This window comes from Tupaia chinensis, unplaced genomic scaffold, assembly GCF_000334495.1.
Source record: "Tupaia chinensis unplaced genomic scaffold, TupChi_1.0 Scaffold000346_1, whole genome shotgun sequence".
NCBI lineage: Eukaryota > Metazoa > Chordata > Mammalia > Scandentia > Tupaiidae > Tupaia > Tupaia belangeri.
In genome coordinates, this window is record NW_006159840.1 from 1,653,690 (window position 1) to 1,672,318 (window position 18,629).

The window sequence follows — 18,629 nt, forward strand, 5'->3', positions numbered from 1 at the left end:
CCAGGAGGAGAATGGAGGAGAAGGGATTGCATGGCCTTTCTCTCTCCCTGTCTCTCTCTGTCTCTGGCAAGTGCATGCATTCTGTGGCAAAAACCTTCTTAAAAAATAAAAATAAAAGAGTAAGAAGAATACCAACCATAGAATGAACTGCTTCCCACATGCCAGGCACTGTCGTAAGGTGCTTGATGGGAATCAACCCAGTGAGCCCTCATGAGAGCCCTATGAGGGGGATGCTCTCGTTGATCCTGGGGTTTGCCCACGGTGACGGTGGGGCCGCAGCTGCAACCCCGGCATGTGGGTGCTGGTCTGCCTTCTCTGCTGCCCCTCTGCTCTCTCTCGGGTCATAGTCCACAGCTTTGTTTCCGCGGCCCGTCTCTCAGGAGGGCTGGCACAGAGGGGACCCTCGTGTGTGCCGCCTGCCTGATGGGTGTCCAGGAGCTCTGTGAGAACGTCCCATTCCAGATCACTCAGACACAGGCTCACTGTGGAAGGAACAACGGCCGTGAAGGCGGGTCTCAAAAATGCAGCGTTGGGACCAGCAAGTGCCGTAATGGCTTATTACTAGACTCCCATGTAGTCGACTATGGTTTGAGTCCCAGACCCAGAGGCTTAAAACTCATGCCAGGCACGTGTGCATGTGTGTCCACAATCCCAAGAGAAGAATGGAGGAGAAGGGATTGTGGTGTGGTCATCCCCCCGGGGGGTGATTTCTCGCTTTCTGTCTTGGCCTCTCCGATGAACGTACATGCCCTGTAGCAAAAATCTCTAAAATTCAAAAACAAAAATGCAGCAACATGCCTTCATGCAGTGACTGGCACTGAGTCGACTATGGTTTGAGTCCCAGACCCAGAGGCTTAAAACTCATGCCAGGCACGTGTGCATGTGTGTCCACAATCCCAAGAGAAGAATGGAGGAGAAGGGATTGTGGTGTGGTCATCCCCCCGGGGGGTGATTTCTCGCTTTCTGTCTTGGCCTCTCCGATGAACGTACATGCCCTGTAGCAAAAATCTCTAAAATTCAAAAACAAAAATGCAGCAACATGCCTTCATGCAGTGACTGGCACTGAGCTGCCCTGAGATGGCAGGAGAGGAAATTCTCAGGAGTGCTTTTTGCAACCCAAGCTTCTCTTTTAAACATTTCTTAGACAAATTTGCTGGCAAGGCAAGAGAGTACTTAGCTTTTTGAATGAAAGTTTGCTTTCTTCAGACTTTGATAGCACTGAAGAAACTACCCTGACTTTAATAAGAGGAACTGCCGGGGTTAACTGGGGGCTCAGAACAGAGATCAGAGTGGCTATTTTGTCACCAGGCAAGTCTTCCAGGCCACGAGTGAGACTTCTTTTCTGCATCCTCCATGTTTATTGAAAACATACCTTAAAAGACAGACTCGGAGCTCTTTTCATGCTTTTATTGACAATTTGAATAAAACTTTAGACATAGCTGTCAGATATTTCTTAACACATTTCAGAGAAAAATAAAGGTTCTTCTGCAGATTTTATTTCTATTCTTCTGATACATTCATATTTGTTACACCATTTATGCTCAAATAACACTGCTTGTGATTCATGTATAGTGGCTATGTCTTCTTTCACTCATTTTAAGAATCGCTATCTATTCTAAAAAAAAGAAAAAGAGTAAGAACTACCGAGAAAGGCAAAGAGGCCACGCCGCATGGCCCCACACCCCAGGGCCTCCCCATGCCTGACCTAGTTCAGGTGTTGTGAACCCAACACATCCCGCCAATGAGGAAGGAGGCAAGCATGGAAATGCCACTGAAACCGGAAATGCAGTGGGAGACAGAAATGCTGTGTGCTCTGTGTGACAGAGGGGGCATCTGATTTGTCACAGCGGGACGGCGGGAGGAGCCACAGTTAGTGGGATTGTCAGTGATACAGCCAGGCTCTGATTGGGGCAGAGACCCAGCCTGGGCTCGAGCTCAGCCTTGGGGACCTCGCTTCTCGTACTGCACATTGAGCTCACCATCATTTCCACGCCACCTTTGGCTTCCCGACACGACACAGGTCTGACAGCCCTGGGGCCATGTTGGAGTGGTGGGATGACCTGAGGGTGCAACCTGATGGGGTGGCAGGGTCTCACTAACCCTGGGGCAGGAAGGACCGTCCCTGAGTGGGCAGGACACATGGATTATCTGAGGCAGTTAGAGAAAGAGGGACAGAGGTCCTCAGGTGTGACCTAAATTCATGAGGTCACTGCCTCCCTCTTGCCAGAAGGGCCTCTGGTGCTACATTTAAAAAGAGAAGCCCTGTTACCTATATCTTAATCCCCAGAGTCCCTAAATCCACGTCCTCAGTATTGTTCACGATCTTCCTGAGAAGCCAAAAGTTAAATTAGACCAGACAGTGGTTTTATGTCCATATTTGCAGACTGAGCTGTGAGAAGAGCAGTTTTCTGTGTCTCATGTAAATCTGTTTGATGTGCTACAAATACCTCAATAATAATACTACTAATAAAAGCTGTAAACTTGATCAACAATCAAGTTCGTTCCAGTTAACACGAGGAATATTTGCTGTTCTAAGGGAAGAACTCACCATGAAGAAACCCACTGGGCTTGTGCCACTCCGCGGGACCTGCAGACGGGACAAGCTGGGTGTGCAGACAGAGGGGAGTCGGCCCTGTTTTGTTCTGATAGTCTGAGAAGTGCTGGTTCTGTACAGACTGGGATTCAATAACCTCCACTTTTGTTACCACCAAATATTGTTATGAAATCGTTCCTGAAACTGTCTCCTTCGTAGGCGCTTTATCCATTCAATTTACAGAGAAGCCAAATGTATCAGCTACATTTCCAAGCTGCAAAATGAGTACTTGAAATCAAGTGACAGTGGTAATATTTTCAGAAAAACAATTTCTTTCTAAAGGTTCAAATAATTAAATGGAACGAAAATACATTACATTTGGATGGAAACAGTCGACATTCAAATTAACATTCATAATTTCTCACTGAGTTGACAAGCTGACTTAGGCATAGCTGGTATTTCGTCAATGCAATTGACATAGAATTCCTGCAGATTAACGATGGTTTTACCTATTGCCTGTGGTTCTTTGGGAATTTACACTCCCTAAAAATTTAAAGAAAATACTGTTCTTAACGCCATCAGTATATTATGCCGTCAGAAAAGTCATGACACATTTTTTATGTTTTTGTACGCAAAATTTGTCATGACTTTTCGGACGACCTAATAGTTTTGATGATTCACTGCAGTCCGTCTTCCAGGGAAGCCGTGACAGCAGTCCCGAAAAGTGATCTCCCACCTTGTCAGTGGCTTGTTCGTGTATTTACTGAAGGTAAAGTTCAGGTCATGAACCCAAGGAATCTCGCTCTAAGTCCTGATCCAGCCTGACCTGAACTCATCAATGTGACCATCCACACCGAATCCACAGGCTGCACTGTCTTCTGGGCTCCGGCATTTGTGATTCTGAAATTACCTTTTGTTGGTGTCACAACTGTGCTTTTCACGGACATAGTGAAAGAAATTCGGAACTTCCGCAATTTTACTTTGGGGATTTTTGGAGAGAACTTAATGTGTGTGTGTGCATGTGCGTGCTCACACATGTTTGGGAAAAGAAAAGTAGCAAATGAAAGGGGGACCCTTGCGTGATTCCAGCCAGGGTGGCGTGGCCGGGGATGGCAGCTACACGTCGAACCAGTGGTCCCCCATGCAGACGCGGTTCCACTCACAGCCGCAGTTCCAGCACCACTCGAGCTGGCACTGGGCCTGGGGACACTTCATGTGCATGCATCCTCCTGTGGGGGACAAGGGACACAGGCATAGTGGGTTGGCAGCAAATGCCAGGGAAACACTCATCCCCAAACCACCACGCTAGTCCAGAAAGCACTTCCTAGGTGGACTGTCACAAGCGACAGGAGGACAGAGAGAATCTGAGTCACAGGGAAAAAGTCAGAAAGCACGGTAAGGCAGCTCCGAATGTGGGGCACTAAGAGAGGAATGGAATTGAAGCATGCCACTTTTATCCAAAACACACTATATGCGTGCATCTGACTTCATCTCCTGCTCCTGAAATGGGACGTAGAGACAAACGCTTCATGTTTCACAGACAGGGGTTAGTTGCTCATTTAAATATTTAAATATATGTTATATTTAATCATTTAATATAATTTTATTGATTCTCCGATTCTACTTGACTTGACACATTTTATAAAACAGGAGTTGGAACAGAGAATTACCTTTTTTTCTTTATTGTGCCAGATGGGACATGTGTTTGCCAGAGAGAGACTGACTGAGAGACAGAGAGAGGAGAAAGCTCCCTCCAATGGAGAGTGGTCATGTCTCGTCTCTTCTCCTTTATTTCTCCATCCTGTCGGGCATGGGGCTGCACCTGGTGTGTGTTTCAAGTAGTCAGGGCCAGGACTTGAACTGTTTGGTTGGCCATGTTGGATCTGCCTCCGTCAACCACTAGGCCATGGGGCTGGCCCCAGAGTATTCCTTTTAACAAGAAATATGTTCCTAAATGCTACTCAAGATTTTATTTAAGACAATAAGGATAGAGAAGAACTGTGCACGGATGTCAGGTGCTCCAGGAACCTCATTGACTCCCAAGAGCACGCGGGATCAGGGCAGTACTCCGTGGCAGTATTTTCCGAGTGAAGCGCTAAGTGGACAACCTGAGCTATCACCAGATCTGTGCGGTGCTGTGCTCTTTCTTTCACACAGCAGGGCCTCCTCCCACGGTGAAGCGTCCCTAACTTGGAACTTACTTGGGGACTCCTCACCTTCCTCCAGGTGTTAAACATAGCCCCTCTCTGCTTCAGGGGCTTCACCAAGCACGTGTGAAGAGAAGAGGAACTTAACTGAGCTCTTTCTGACCGAGTTGCCTAGACGGTCCAGCCAAATGGCTTCTTTGCTTGACCACTACATAAAGGGAATATAATCCATTATTCAGCTTTACCAGTTACCTTGTAATTCTTTTTTTTTTTTTTGCCAATTTTTTCAAGGGAGTTTTTCAATACTATTCCACTTCTAGTATGAAAACCTGGCATGAGAACGGATTTTAAATATTTCTGAATATGTAGCTGTAGACGTTCATTTTAGGATACCTTCCATCTGAAACCCACTGTTTTTCTATTTCTTTCTCATACAAAGTTTACAGATATGTGGAAAACAAAGGAGAAAGCTCGTGACACCCTGACCTTGATACTTTCCATTCGGAATTGTGCGGTTTCCAGCACGTCCTAGCGACCATGAGCTCACGCTGTCAGGAACGTGATGAAGTAGCAGGCCCCGGAAAATCACTTACGCTTTTCTACATAGCATACAGAATACCTGAGCCAGGCGTTACAATTCAGTGAACTTACTAATTAGAGTGCTCCTAAACGAAAGGGTGAGCATGTTTTCCTGTTATGCCAAAAATGGAATAGTTCTGGAAGACAGGCGTCACTACCATTTGACTGTAAGACTGGGGTCACAGTGGCGCCGTGGCATAAGAAGACGAGAGACAGGAAGAAAGGGTGTGCACACGATTACTGCTTTTCTTCCTGGCGCTTCACATACACAAGAAGACTGCAGGAGCCACCGTGTGGAGGGGAAGGTAGGCACTTAACTCTAAAAGCTTTGCCCGCTTGGAACTAAATGCAAGCAAGCCCCCCTAGTCTGTAGTTACTGGGTGGAGGAACATGGCGCCCCTCGTGGTGAACTCTGAAGCCATGGGACGTGGGCCCTTCAGCGGGCGGTCAGCATCATGGCTTGGCCCGCAACTCTCCAGTAAGTAGACGGGGCAGAGGTTCCTCCACAGCCTGGAGGCAAATTTAACCGGCCACAGACACTCAGTGATGAGAGAATTGGAGCCAGAATCTCATCTGTTCAACATGGACGCGAAAAGCAGCTTTGGAGACTACAGGGACACCAGCAGGAGAATCAACGGTTAGCTCTGATGTAAAATGGAATTTATTCCCGTTCTCATTCCCTCTTAGCTGATGAAACAATTGCTTTCCTGAGATTTGGCTGAACAGGAAACAGGCCATGAACCTATATTAGAACCAGAAAAAAAAACTTTCTTGGGGGGACCAGCAGATGGCATAATGGTTATGTTGCTGGACTCCCATGTAGTCAATTGTGGTTCAAGTCCCGGATCCCACAGCTTAAAACTCACGCCAGGCACATGTGTGTGTGTACCAAACGTCCTGAGAGGAGAATGGAGGAGAAGGGATTGTGGCGTGACCATCTTCCCAGGGGGTGATTTCTTGTTTTCTGTCTTTTTGTCTCTGTCTCTTCAGTGAGTGCATGCACCCTATGGCAAAAATCTCTCAAACTCCCTCCCTCCCCCCCCCAAAAAAAAACCCCCAAAATCTTTCTTGGCAAGAGGGCGCCATCTCTTCCAGCCGTAGTGGTAAACTTTGGAACAATCTACTGGGTTGTCGGGAAAGTCATGACGCCTTTTTGCATAGAAAGACAGAGAAACACACCCTGGCTTTCCCGGTGGCCTAGTAGTTGGTCACCAACACGCCTGAAGCTTCAGTGCTTCTGCTCTAACGCTGAAGTTCTAGAGGTGAGAATTCCGTGGGTTCCCTTCACGGCTCACTGCACTATTTCCAAGGAATACCCTGAGCGGGAAACTGTTCTGTAGTCATTGATTGGTGCAACTGTACCCCCAGGGAGGCTGGGGGGACTGAGTCAAAGGCAGCTCTGACTTTCACTTCCCTGCGTTCCGTCCCTGAATGGCTTGTGTTCCATGATCCAGTCTGAGCCTTCCCCTGCCATCAGGGCCTGCCCCCCGCAGACGACCCACGGCTTCGACCCAAGCCCCTGCCTGGTGGCAGGCTGTGGGTGGTCCTCTCCCTCTCCCTCTTCTTCCTGCCTGGGTAATTTCTGCCCTTCTTGGATTTTCAGCTCAGGTGTCACCTCTCCCGGGAAGTCCCCTCTTTACTTCCGGGTCTTTATGCTCTAAAGCCTCAATCGTAGTCTGTGTAAAGTATCTGTGTTCATGTCCCTCACGAGCTACTCTAATTAAGCCTCAATCATACAGTCTGTGTAAAGCGTCTCTTTGTGTTCATGTCCCTCACGAGCTACTCTAATTCAACAAATACTTACCATCCAGGCAACTTCTGGGCTTAGGGCATAGACAGAGGTCTCTCACCTCACGGAGTTTATATTCTTTTCTTTTCTTTCTTTCTTTTTTTGGAGAGGTTTTTGCTATAGGGCGCGTGCGCTCGCCGGACAGACAGAGAGAGACAGACAGAAAGCGAGAAATCACCCCCAAGGGGGCTGCCCACACCAACATCCCTTCTCCTCTGTTCTCCTCTCGGGATCTTGGGCATGCATGCACCAGTGCCCAGCGTGAGTTTAAGCCACCGGGTCTGGGACTCGAACCGTGGTCGACTACGTGGGAGTCCAGCGACACAGCCATTACGCCAACTGCTGCTCCCACAGAGTTTATGTTCTACTGGGGCGGCAGACCGGTGACACATAACCGCACGCATTGAACAGTGATAGCAGGCAGTAGTGCTAGGCCCACTCCATCACGTGATGTGGCAGAGGGTGACTTGTGGGGTCAGGGGCACAGGCTCGGTCTGGGAAGCAGCTGCTGAGATGGGGATTGGCACCCTGAAGTCTATTCAGGGCCAATGTGGGGACAACATGGGAGAAGCTGGGCAGAGGGAGCAGATCAACTCCGACACGGCCTGAGGGAGGCTTCGGCAGGGCCTGCCCTGGGCAGGGGCAGCTCTCAGGGAACCAGCCTTGATGACCCTGTGCCAATAGACCCGGGGTGTGGGCTTCCCTGGGGAGGGGAAGGGAGGTGACTGGCGCTTATTCTGTGCAGCAGAGGGGGTTCTCTGGAGGGCTCAGAGCTGGGGACCTGGCAGCACCCCTGCAGATCAGGCAGCAGCCCTCCCTGCTGGAGGGTCTGGACGCTGCCTCAGCACACACTGCAGGAGGGCGGGGTCACTGCATACAGGGTGCGAGCTGGGCTCAGTGAGGGCGGGACACGGGCTGTGGTCTGAAGGTTGAGAAGGAGCCTGTGTGTGAAACGATGCTGCCCTTTCTAGAGCCCTTTGACCGGCCAGATGATTCAAGGTTTTCCCTAACTGAAATAATGCTGCAATGAACATGTTCCCCCGCCCCCAGACTGTGTGTGTATGTGCATATTGCGTATTTCAGATGATTACTGTTGGATAGATTTTTAGAAATAGAATTATTGGTCAAGAACGTAAACGCTTTAGCGTCTTTTTCTATATAGATTGCCAAAGTGGCTTCCAGAAAAGTGATGCTAATTTATGGTGTCTTCATCAACTTTGAGGATTATCATTAAACACAAGTCGAACAAAAATGAAAACCCTTTGAGAACAGCGAAGCGGTCTGTTACTACTTATTCTGTGTTCTCAGAGCCCTGTGACACAGAACATGCCCCTGCTGTCGACAGCCATGGCACTGCCCTCTGCCAGGAGGGGCCCGGGCACCACCTCGCTCTGCCACTGGTGATGCCATCGGCTGATCAGTGAGTGGCGGCCAGGCTAGAAAAGCTCCTTCCTGTGGTCCCACTGACTCCGCCTGCTCCTCACAGGTGCAGACCAGCCCGCCTGTTCTCTAGGGGCCCCCGCATGCCATGCCGCCCTCGCCCTTGCGCCCGCCCCCCCACAGGAGACCACTAACTGGGGCTGGAGCCGTGATCGAGCCCAGCCTGCTCCCGCCGCTCCGGGTGCATCAGCAATCCTTGTTTGTATCAAAGACTTTCCTGAAGGGTGTAAGTGAGGCAAGAGACACCCCAGTGCCTGTCCTGGGACTGCCAGGATTCCTCCACAGCAGGCGGCTCCCACAGCCCACCGCCAGGGGGCAGGAGTGTGCAATGGGGTGAACTCTGGGCGCCTGCACCGCCTCACATCTGTGCAAGTGTCTCGCATCTGTGAGTGCCAGTCTTGAGGGCTGGGTTGGTGGCTGCACGTCCAGGATGGACACAGTGGGCACCCCATTGGCTGCTGTGAGGTGCCAGGGTGAGGCTGCAGGGATCCTTTCACCAGAGACTAGGGCTAACTTCACATGATGCTGTGGGGTTGGGGGAGTCCACATGTTGAGGCCAATAGACCACGTGACCACACAACAAGGTGACCACACAACGAGGTCACCACAGCAGCAGAGGGCCACCAGGGAGGGGGAAACACCGAGTGCTCCATCCTGCAGGCCTGGCCACTTATCCTGAACCACGCCCGGCATCTTGACCCTAGCCCTGTGGTTATTCCCTTCCCAATACATGCTAGTCGCCGCCTGGCCACAGCCATCGAGCACGCTCCTGAAGAATTTCTGTACAAGAACGACGGTGACAACGGGAACGCGGATACGGGCTCACTCAGTGCAGGTCCTATCTCGTTTGACCGTCCCAGTAAGTCCTGAAGTACAGACTGCCCCAACGGGGTGGAGAAATCAAAGTCCCAAGTGTGTCCCAGTGTTCCAAAGGATATTAATAGGTAAGATACAAAAGGAGACAATTATGACCAAGTAAATTGGGGAAGAAGTTGGTTAAACAAGACAAATAATTCCTTTCTTTACAAAAGGAATTCAGAAATGCTTCTTTTTCATAGAGGTTTTTGTCTTAGGGTGTGTGCTCTTAGAGGGAGAGAGACACACAGCAAGAGGGAAAGTGTGAAATTACCCCTCAGAAGGATGGCCACACCACAATCCCTTCTTCTCCCAGGATCTTGGGCACACACACACCTGTGTCTGGCATGATTTTCAAGTCAGCGGTTCCGGGACTCGAACTGCAGGCAGCCATGTGGGAGTCTAGTGACGTAACTGCTACACCATCTCCTGGCCCCCAGAAATGCTTTAATACGCTAACGCACTGTGAAAGGAAGTAGTCATTGCTTCCTGGAGGTTTCTGTGAGGATTAAATGCTCGGACACTCACAGAGAACTCAGCGCGAACATGCCAGGAAGGCGGGGTATGCAGTCGTTCTCTGGCGGTCATCACCAGGCAGCAGGGCCACGACTGCAACGGTCCGAGCTGATCTGACACGTGAGTCCCCTTCCCTCTGCTATCCCGAGACACTAGAGGACCATGGAGGACACTTGGAAGACACTCGACTGGGACTGGGAAGTCTCCTTAAGGTGGTGGTTGTTACAGAAGTGTGGACGCCCTGCCAGACGCCAACTGCCTGACATTAGCAATAGATACCGACGCGGGCGGAGCCAGCAGACGGCGTAGTGCTTACGTGGCCGGACTCCTACATGGTTAGAGCCCCGGGCCTGGAGCTGCAAAATCACCCCAGGCGGGTGCGTGTGCACGTGTGTGGCCATGATCTCGGAAGGAGAACGGAGAAGGGAGGGCGGCATGGTCATCCCCTGTGGGGTGATTTCTCACTTTCCCTCTCACTGTCTCTCTCTTTCTTTCTCTCTGTCTGATGAGCTCATGTGCCCTAAAGAAAAACCTCTAAAAAAATAAATAAATGAAAAAAACATAAGGGCAGTTAAAGGTGGTTGAGAGCCTTCTCTGCCAGGCACAGGTGGGCGTGGCCTGGTGTCACGTGCTGACACTGTCCTCCATGGCAGCTTCTGCTACGTCTCCCTCTCACAGCTGAGAGTGCAGGCCGGGGGGTCAGGACCTCCGTGTGCGGAAGTCGAGGCCTGAACTCTGGTCGGATGGCCTCCAAGTCCCTGTGCTTCACTCTTGGGGTCATGAACTCCCAGGACCCCCGACTGCAGCAGCCATGCAGCCCTCATGCCCCACAGCAGCCCTGGCTCCTGCTCCGTCCAGACTCACCATTCTTTTCAACAGGCACATGGCAGCGGGGACAAGGCTTGGTGGTCTTCTTGATGGTCTCCCTGGACGCCTCTTCCCAGCACGCTCGCTCCGCAGCCCTTCTGTCCACTCTGAAGGCCTGGGTGGACGCAGAGAAAAGGGGGTTAAATTCAGATTCGTATTGCTGGGTTGAGGTTTAGGGTCGTTGAAACGCTGGTATGACAGGAAATTTTTTTTTTTTTTTTTTTTGGAGAGATTTTCACTGTAGGGCGCGTGCGCTCGCCAGACAGACAGAGAGAGACATAGAGATGGAAAGCGAGAAATCACCCCCCAGGGGGGATGGTCACGCCGCAATCCCTTCTCCTCCATTCTCCTCTCGGGATCTTGGGCACGCACGCACACGCGCCCAGCGTGAGTTTTAAGCCACCGGGTCCGGGACACGAACCGCGGTCGACTACGTGGGAGTCCAGCGACATAGCCATTACACTAACTGCTGGTTCCCATGACAGGAAATTCTTAAAGACAGAAGTGCCTGCAGGCAGGAAGCTCAATGTCACCCCTGTGCTAGTGCCGGATGGCCACCCGGCCCAGGGGAGCGTGATCTTGGGGTGTGCTGAGGGCTTCCAAGCCAGGAAAAGATCGCTTGCTTTTTCTGTTTTTTTTGTTTTGTTTTGTTTTGTTTTTCTGAGTGATTTTTGCTATAGGGCACATAAGCTGGTTAGAGAGACAGAGAGACAGAAAGCGAGAACCCCCCTCCCCCCCAGGGGGGATGGCCACACCACAATCCCTTCTCCTCCATTCTCCTCTTGGGATCTTGGGCACACACACACACACGTGCCAGCATGAGCTTTCTTCTTCTTTCTTAAAGAATTGTTTTATTCAACGTTTCATTTCCTTCCTTCCTTCCTTCCTTCCTTCCTTCTTTCCTTCCTTCCTTCCTTATCTCCCTCTCTCTCTCTCTTTTTTTAAATTTTTGACCAGAGAGGAACAGAGTGAGTGAGAGAGAGAGAGAGAGAGAAAGTGAGAAAGCAAGCTGCCAGGTCCAGGACTCAAACCACAGTTGGCCATGTGGGAGTGCAGTGCCCTTAACCACCATGCCACCTGCCGGACTCCCTGGCATGAGTTTTAAGCCACTGGTTCCAGGACCTGAACCGCAGTCGAATATGTGGGAGTCCAGCAACCTCACCACTACGCCACCTGCTGGTCCTGAGGTGGCTTGGTTTTACATGTGAGGCCCTCTGGCCTGTGTCATTTCCCGTAATCTTAGTGACTAGCCCCCATCAGGTGCTCAGTATGCAGGCCAGGTGACAAATGCTAGGCACATTTCCCGTTAGGCACTGCACCGGGTGTGAAGAGAGTACACGATCTTATTTCACAGTGAGGTTCGGATGAGTTCAACGAGGACCCGCAGCTGGTAAGGAGAGTCCGAGAGACGCTGGAATCTCTGCTTTCAGACTTCCCTCTTTATCTGGAACCCGCTGATTGGCCCGGGAAATGAGGGACTGCCAACGTTGTCAAGGGAGTGGCAAAAGCAAGAACGAGGAATTGAAGCCCACGTGACAGACAAGGCAGCGGGAGGCCGTGAGAGCCAGAGGCTGACTATGGGCTGCAGAGCTGGGTTCTCACGTGCCCCTCAGGTAGAATCAGAGGTGCCCCTTGCACTGGGGCGTGCCGGACTTCGAGAGCTCATTTCTTAGAAGACCCAGGACAAGCCTCTGACCCATGCCGCTGTGTGACGACGTGAACGACCTCGGGACCCACGGCACGGCAAGCTCTCTGATCTATCCTCCAGACTGTTCATGTGACCGAGGACTGTGCTATCCCTGCCTCGGACCGAGGGGGACGGCATTTACCAGGCGGGCAGAGTAGGAGTGGCAGAGCGTCCTGGTGTCTGCTTTCCAGGCAGGTAAGGTGGAGAGCCCAGAGCAGGCCCACGCCGAGGGCTGGCACTGCTCGCTTCTCAGTCACCTGCACCTGCCTGCTCACGCAGACGGCGACCTCTTCCTCCCTCAACGACTGGATGGCTCGTGCCAGAAAGAGCTGGGATATTTCGGGATTCAGTACAGAACCTAGGTCTAGGAATAAACTTTAAAACGTTTATCCGAATAGAACACCTCCATCTTGGCCTCTAAAGTAGTCACATTTTTTTTTTCTGTGCTTTAAAAAGATCCAAACATGCAAATCTTTTTGTTATTAACTTATAATGACAATTAAACAATATTCCTACTAAGTGAAGCAAGTCAGACTACAAAAGACAGACTTTGTATGTCCCCACTCCACACAAACCGTCTACACTCTACAGAAGAGACGGCAAGTTTGAAGGCGCAGTGCAGGGAGGGCAAGCGTGGATCCTGGAGATGGTGAGGACAGGGCATGCAGTGTGGGGGTGGGTAATGGAGGGAGGGAGGGGAAAGGGGGAGGAAAAGAGCCTGTTCAATCGGCGGCAGATGAAAAGCTCGTGCTGATGATAGTGTATACGGTGATGTCTGTCTCGGCTGGTATGCGTGGTATTCGTGCTGGAAGAAGAAATGTACCCGTGAAGCTATGTATAGACATATGTGACTAAATATAAATGAAAATAATTCCTAGATGAGTGCCCATCGGAGTCGATCTGGAAAGCCTGAAGGACGCCCTCCCAGGGGTGCCCACACCAGGCTCCTGTCCCACGCACTGAGCCCCGGGAATCAAGCCCTGCCCAGTGTCAGTGAGAGTGACAGCCAGAGGCCCCAGGCTGCCTGGGCTCAGGGACAGCCACCCTCCCGGGACGCCCAGCAAGGGCCCGGGCGTGAATGTGATGAATAGAGTCCTTCACTCCAGCTGTGAATACGACTTTCACCATCTCATCCTCTTCGGATCCTAGGCCCTTTGGAAACGTTAGTGTTTCCGTCTTGGCGAATGGGGTATTACGAGGGAAATGCTGCAGTGCACAGCCGTCGCATCGAGTGGCGTCTATAGACAGCAGTAGTTTTGCTTTGTTTTCTAACACACCGCAAATTCTCCCAGGGCCACCACCATCTGGCGCTGTGCTCAGATCTCGGGGCCTGGGTGGTGCCTACTCTCGGGCACTCGGCAAGTCGTAGCTGAGTGGATGAATAAACAACAGCCCGGTGGGCACCAAATTGACAGTCACGGGGAAGGGGACCCATAAAATGGCCAGGCGGGCTCGGCATTCCGGGGGGCAGGAACCACAGACAAGATCTGCCCGGGGCTGTCCCTGGGCACAACCAGTTCCACTTCCGTTGGGGCCATGGTATTCATGAAGGGGTCTTTGATGACTCAGAGCGTCTCCTGCCATCTGTGAACACAGAACACGGCGGTCAGTGTCACAGCTGAGAACCGACCACACGGCCCGGAGCCTCCCCAGGTTCTAGGACATCACTGACCGCTCAGGCCGACAGCCCGGGGTGACGCTCCGGCACCCAGGCTGTTCCAGGGTCTAGTGACTAAGTATGCATCGTCTTCCATTCACCTGGGATTCACTCTTCGTCTTAACTCTCAGGGGGTACACAGCGAATACCCAGATGCCACACAGACACCCTCCCCCACCCCCACAAACACCTTCCGACCCTGTCCCCACTGCATGTCCAATCTGTCCTTTGGCAGTCAGGGAGTCTGTAACCCTGTAGTAACAGTGGGGCCGGCAGGGGACATAGTGGTCTGGATGCTGCACTCCTACATGGCTGACAGTGGTTCAGGTCCTAAATCTGCTGGCTTGAGGGTCACACCAGGTACGTGTGTGTGCATGCCCAGAATACTGGGGGGAGAGAGGAAGAAAAGGGACTGTGGTATGGCCATCCTCCTGGGGGTGGTCTCCCTTTCCCTCCCTCTGCCCCTCTTTGGCAAGTGCACATGCCCTATGGCAAAAACCTTATAAACAGAAAACAAACAAAGCCTTACTGGCAAGTCGCTCAGATTGGAGGAGGAGATTTTCCGTGACAAATCTCTCCCAGGTGCCCCCTGTCAGTAGGTCGGCACACCGCACGCCAAGAAATTCCTCCCAGGTCCATACACAAAGGAATGCTGGGTTTGTCATGGGAAAACTTTTTCTTTGCTTTCCTTTTTCTTTTTTTCTTTCTTTTTTTTTTTTTTTAACCTGGTTGATCTGGTGGGAAGGTAAGGCCAGAATAAGAAAGAGAAAATCCTCCCGGGTGAGAGACGAAGGAACCTGGTATCTGCTGTCCGCTGTTTTTCCAGTTCCCGCAGCCCAGAGTCTGGGTCTGCAGGGTCCTGAGAGAACAGGGTGACAGGAAGCCGGGGGCCAGAGCAGGCGGAGAGACGGAGTTGGATCTTCTCACTCACAGACCACCTGCACTCCTGAGGGGGCCCTCGGTGGAGGACGCAGGGGAAATGGCCTTCCCGGAAGAGAGGCCTGACAAAGATTACGTGTTGACCTCAGGCTCTGTTCCACGGTGGGGCAGGCTGGGTGACAGCTGAGCCTCAGGCACAGGGTCCCTGGGACTCCAACCATCTAATTAGTGCAAAAACACACAAGCCAAGAAATTAATTTGAAATATTCCTAGGTAGTACATCCAGGAATCTGGCTGAAGCCAAATAGCTTCTGTGCAGTAAGGCACTTTAAAGAGGCAAACTCCAAGAAATGACACAAATACAATGGCAAGACACCACTTACAGAAGGCTAGCTACCACGTGCGGAAGTGCAGAGACACGGCTGGGGTCAGGCCGGCAGAGGTCGCAGGTAATGAGTCAGAAGCAGAGTGCAAAATAAATACGCTTGTATACAGAGAGAAATAAAAGGAAGTGTGGAAAGAGCATACAATCGTGGAATAAGAGAATATCATGGCTGGGCTGCAGGTGGCATGGTGGCTGGGGCGTCGGACTCCTCATGGTGGAATGCAGTTCAAGTCTGAGACCTGGTGGCTTGCCTTTTCACTTTCCTATCCTCTCTTTCTGTGGTCAAGTTAAATAACAATAACAATAAGTGAAATTAAACAATTCTTTAAGAAAAAGAGATTATCATGATGAACTAGGAAGATCTAAAAAAGAAATTTCTTTTTTTTGTTCATTTGTTCTGGACAGGAAAACTAATAATTAAAATGAGCAACTCAATTGATGAATGATATAGAAAATTAGATAAAAGTGAAGAGAATGCTTGAACTGAAACAGAACTGAAGAAGTGACAAGGACTACAGGTCAGAGAGCGAAGAAATGAAAACTCTGGAAAGGAGAGTAAGAGATGGAGGGAAATGCTGAAAACGTCCAAAGTGCTCTCCTTCGAGTTCCAGAAGGAGGTAACAAGGAGTGGGAGAAGGGTACCTGCAAAGGGAGAGGCAGCAACAGTTAGCTACCAAGAAGCTCCTGCGCGCCAGCAGCTGATTTCTAACTCAGGGAAGCCAGCCCAAGAAGATCTTCAAAGTGCTGACAGAAAATGCTGCCCCACGTCGAATTCTACAGATGCAAAATCACCGTCAAGAACGAGCATAAATAACACTTTCAGTCCTAAAATACGGTGGACAGAGCTTCACTAAAGGAACCCCCAACAACACAAGTTCAAAGGGAAGAGACTGTGAGCAACGCCAAGGGGTGAGCGCGGCCAGCCAAGGCACATGCTGACCACATAAAGCTGTAAAGACAGTGCTCGGGGCCAGCAGGTGGCGTGGTGGTGCAGGCGCTGGCCTCCCACATAGTCGACTGCAGGTGGAGCCCCGGACCTGGTGGCTTGCTTTCTCATTGCTTTCTCTATGTATTTCTCTCTCTCTCTGGTGAGCACGTGTGCCCTATAGCAAATTAAAAAAAAATAATAAAAAAATTAAATACTTCTTTAAAAAATAGTGCTTAATTTTTTTTTTTTTTTTTTTTTGGTTAAAAAGTCAAGTTAGAGCTGGAAAAAGAACAGCGGGCAAGTGAGCGGATAAGCAGCCATAAGGTGCGTGCACTATTCAGGCGGAGGGTCATTAGAGTTCGTCTCCTCAGCCTGTGTTGACACGTCTAGGGTAGTGAGCAAAAGAATAAATAGTATATATGCTTTTTTGAAAGTTTCTCTCTTCTACGAGAGAGAGCATGCTCAGTGGAGTCTTCACGCCCCCAGCTAGCTCAGATCACAGGCGCAGGGAGACCCCGGGACTCGAACCAGGACCTTCCCACGTAGATGCAGCATCACAGAGAGTTCTGTCACCACTGCTGATTCAGTACCTGTGCTATTTATTTCTAGGTGTTTGCCGGGGTGTGTGTGTTTGCTGTACAGAGCGACAGAGGGGGAAGGGAGAAATCACCCCCACCTTGCCGGAGCGAAGCCCACGCCACAGTCACGTGCCCCGTGAGCGCAGAACGGACTTCTCAGCTGTGTGCCCGCTGCTCTTGTGCCACAGTGGCAGTCTCCTTACAATGGCGCGTGTTGCAGAGATGACTAAGGGGTTGACGGCTAAGACGGCGGCTGGAGACGCGGAGGGCCTTGGTGGCTTTTGAAAGAGTAGTTTTAAAATAACTTGCAGGGACCGGCAAGTGGCGTGGTGGTTAAGGCACTGGACATTCCCACATGGCCAACCATGGTTCAAGTCTCGGACCTGGTGGCTTGCTTTCTCACTTTCCTCTCTCTCGCTCTCTCTCTCTCTCTCTGGTCAAATTAAAATAAATGAATGAATGAATAAATGAAATAGAATAAAATAATTAAAAAAAAATAACTTGCACACTGGGGAGCGGGAGGACCTGCCCCTGCCCCGTCCCCCTCTGAGTCCCACTCATGCCTCTTTTTGGACACCAGTCTGCGGGCACCCTCCTGTCTGCACTTGCTCTTCGCCGCTGCCCTGCCCTCTAGTGGGCTCTGGCCTCCACCTGCCCTGCTGAAACTCTTCTCAGAAAGGATCCGAGGAAGGCCTGATTGCCATCGCTAATGCCCGGCTGTGTCCCGTTACCTATGACGGTGCCTCTGCACCTAACACTCGAGGGCTTCCATCCTGGGCAAGTCACCAGTCACCAAGAAGACCCTTGGCCGCCTCCTCCTCCCAGCACTGCTGTTCTGGCTGCTTCCTGCTGTCGCCTGGTGGGCTCCCTCGGCCGGGAGAACCATGGACTCCAATCACTGCTGCTGGCCTGGCTAACATGGGGCATGGAAGCAGCCCGGCCCTGGGATGTCCTGCCTTGGGTTGCCCGTGCCCTGGTGACAGGCACTTCTGTCAGGGCAGGGCAGTTTCAGCTGAGAGGAGCACTCTGGCTCCGCATCCTTAGCTGGCGAGATCTTTCCGGAATGAGCTCAAGCTGTGGCTGGGTGCCCGCTGGCTCAAGGAGTTCAAAAACATTTACAGGGTCTTGTGCTCACGACTTCGAGACGGGTTCAGTAGGTCTAAGTAGAGGTCCAGCAATGAGAATCCTTAAAAGTGCCCCAGGGGGTTGTGCGGTCCAGGGGTCTGGGGATCACCCATCCTCTGGAAGGCCAGGTCTTTGAGAACGACCAGCAGCACAGTTACCCCGGTGGAATTACCCTCCGTCATGGCCGACAGACTGCATAAGTGCTCTTTCCTGCTTTAGGAACTCAGCTGTGACATCTGATTAGCTGACAATTGGACAAGCATATCTTAATCCTGAAAGTCAATTTCAATCTATTTTCTAAAAAGGATCTGATTGCCATTAATTTCTGGAAACATAGTTGGCTTAATTCTGATATGAATGTTTTCAGGGGAATTCTAACTTCTAGTATCATGTTTGTCATCCAAGTCGAATGCCTGGTGACTCTCATATGTCACTCATCACTGAAGCTCCCCACCTCTGCCGCCACCTCGGCTGGCACAATCCAGCCGACGTCTCAGCCGAACGTTGCCTGCTGCCTGAGAGCCCACGTAGATGCAGCATCACAGAGAGTTCTGTCACCACTGCTGATTCAGTACCTGTGCTATTTATTTCTAGGTGTTTGCCGGGGTGTGTGTGTTTGCTGTACAGAGCGACAGAGGGGGAGGGGGGAAACCACGCCGACCTT

The 18,629-nt window shown here is 51.0% G+C and overlaps 1 protein-coding gene across 3 annotated transcripts in view; it reads right to left on the reverse strand.

Moving 5' to 3' along the window:
* Positions 1-2,013: 2,013 nt before the first annotated feature.
* Positions 2,014-18,629, reverse strand: part of PRKN (parkin RBR E3 ubiquitin protein ligase) — a 1,506,714-nt gene continuing 1,490,098 nt past the window's right edge. For all 3 annotated transcript variants that reach the window (XM_006152254.2, XM_006152253.2, XM_027773358.1), the window contains 2 exons: positions 10,724-10,841; positions 2,014-3,762 (listed from right to left, as the gene is read on the reverse strand). In XM_006152254.2, coding sequence (XP_006152316.1) covers positions 3,650-3,762; positions 10,724-10,841 — 231 coding nt within the window. In that variant the 3' untranslated portion in view covers positions 2,014-3,649. The remainder of the gene's footprint in view (positions 3,763-10,723; positions 10,842-18,629) is intronic.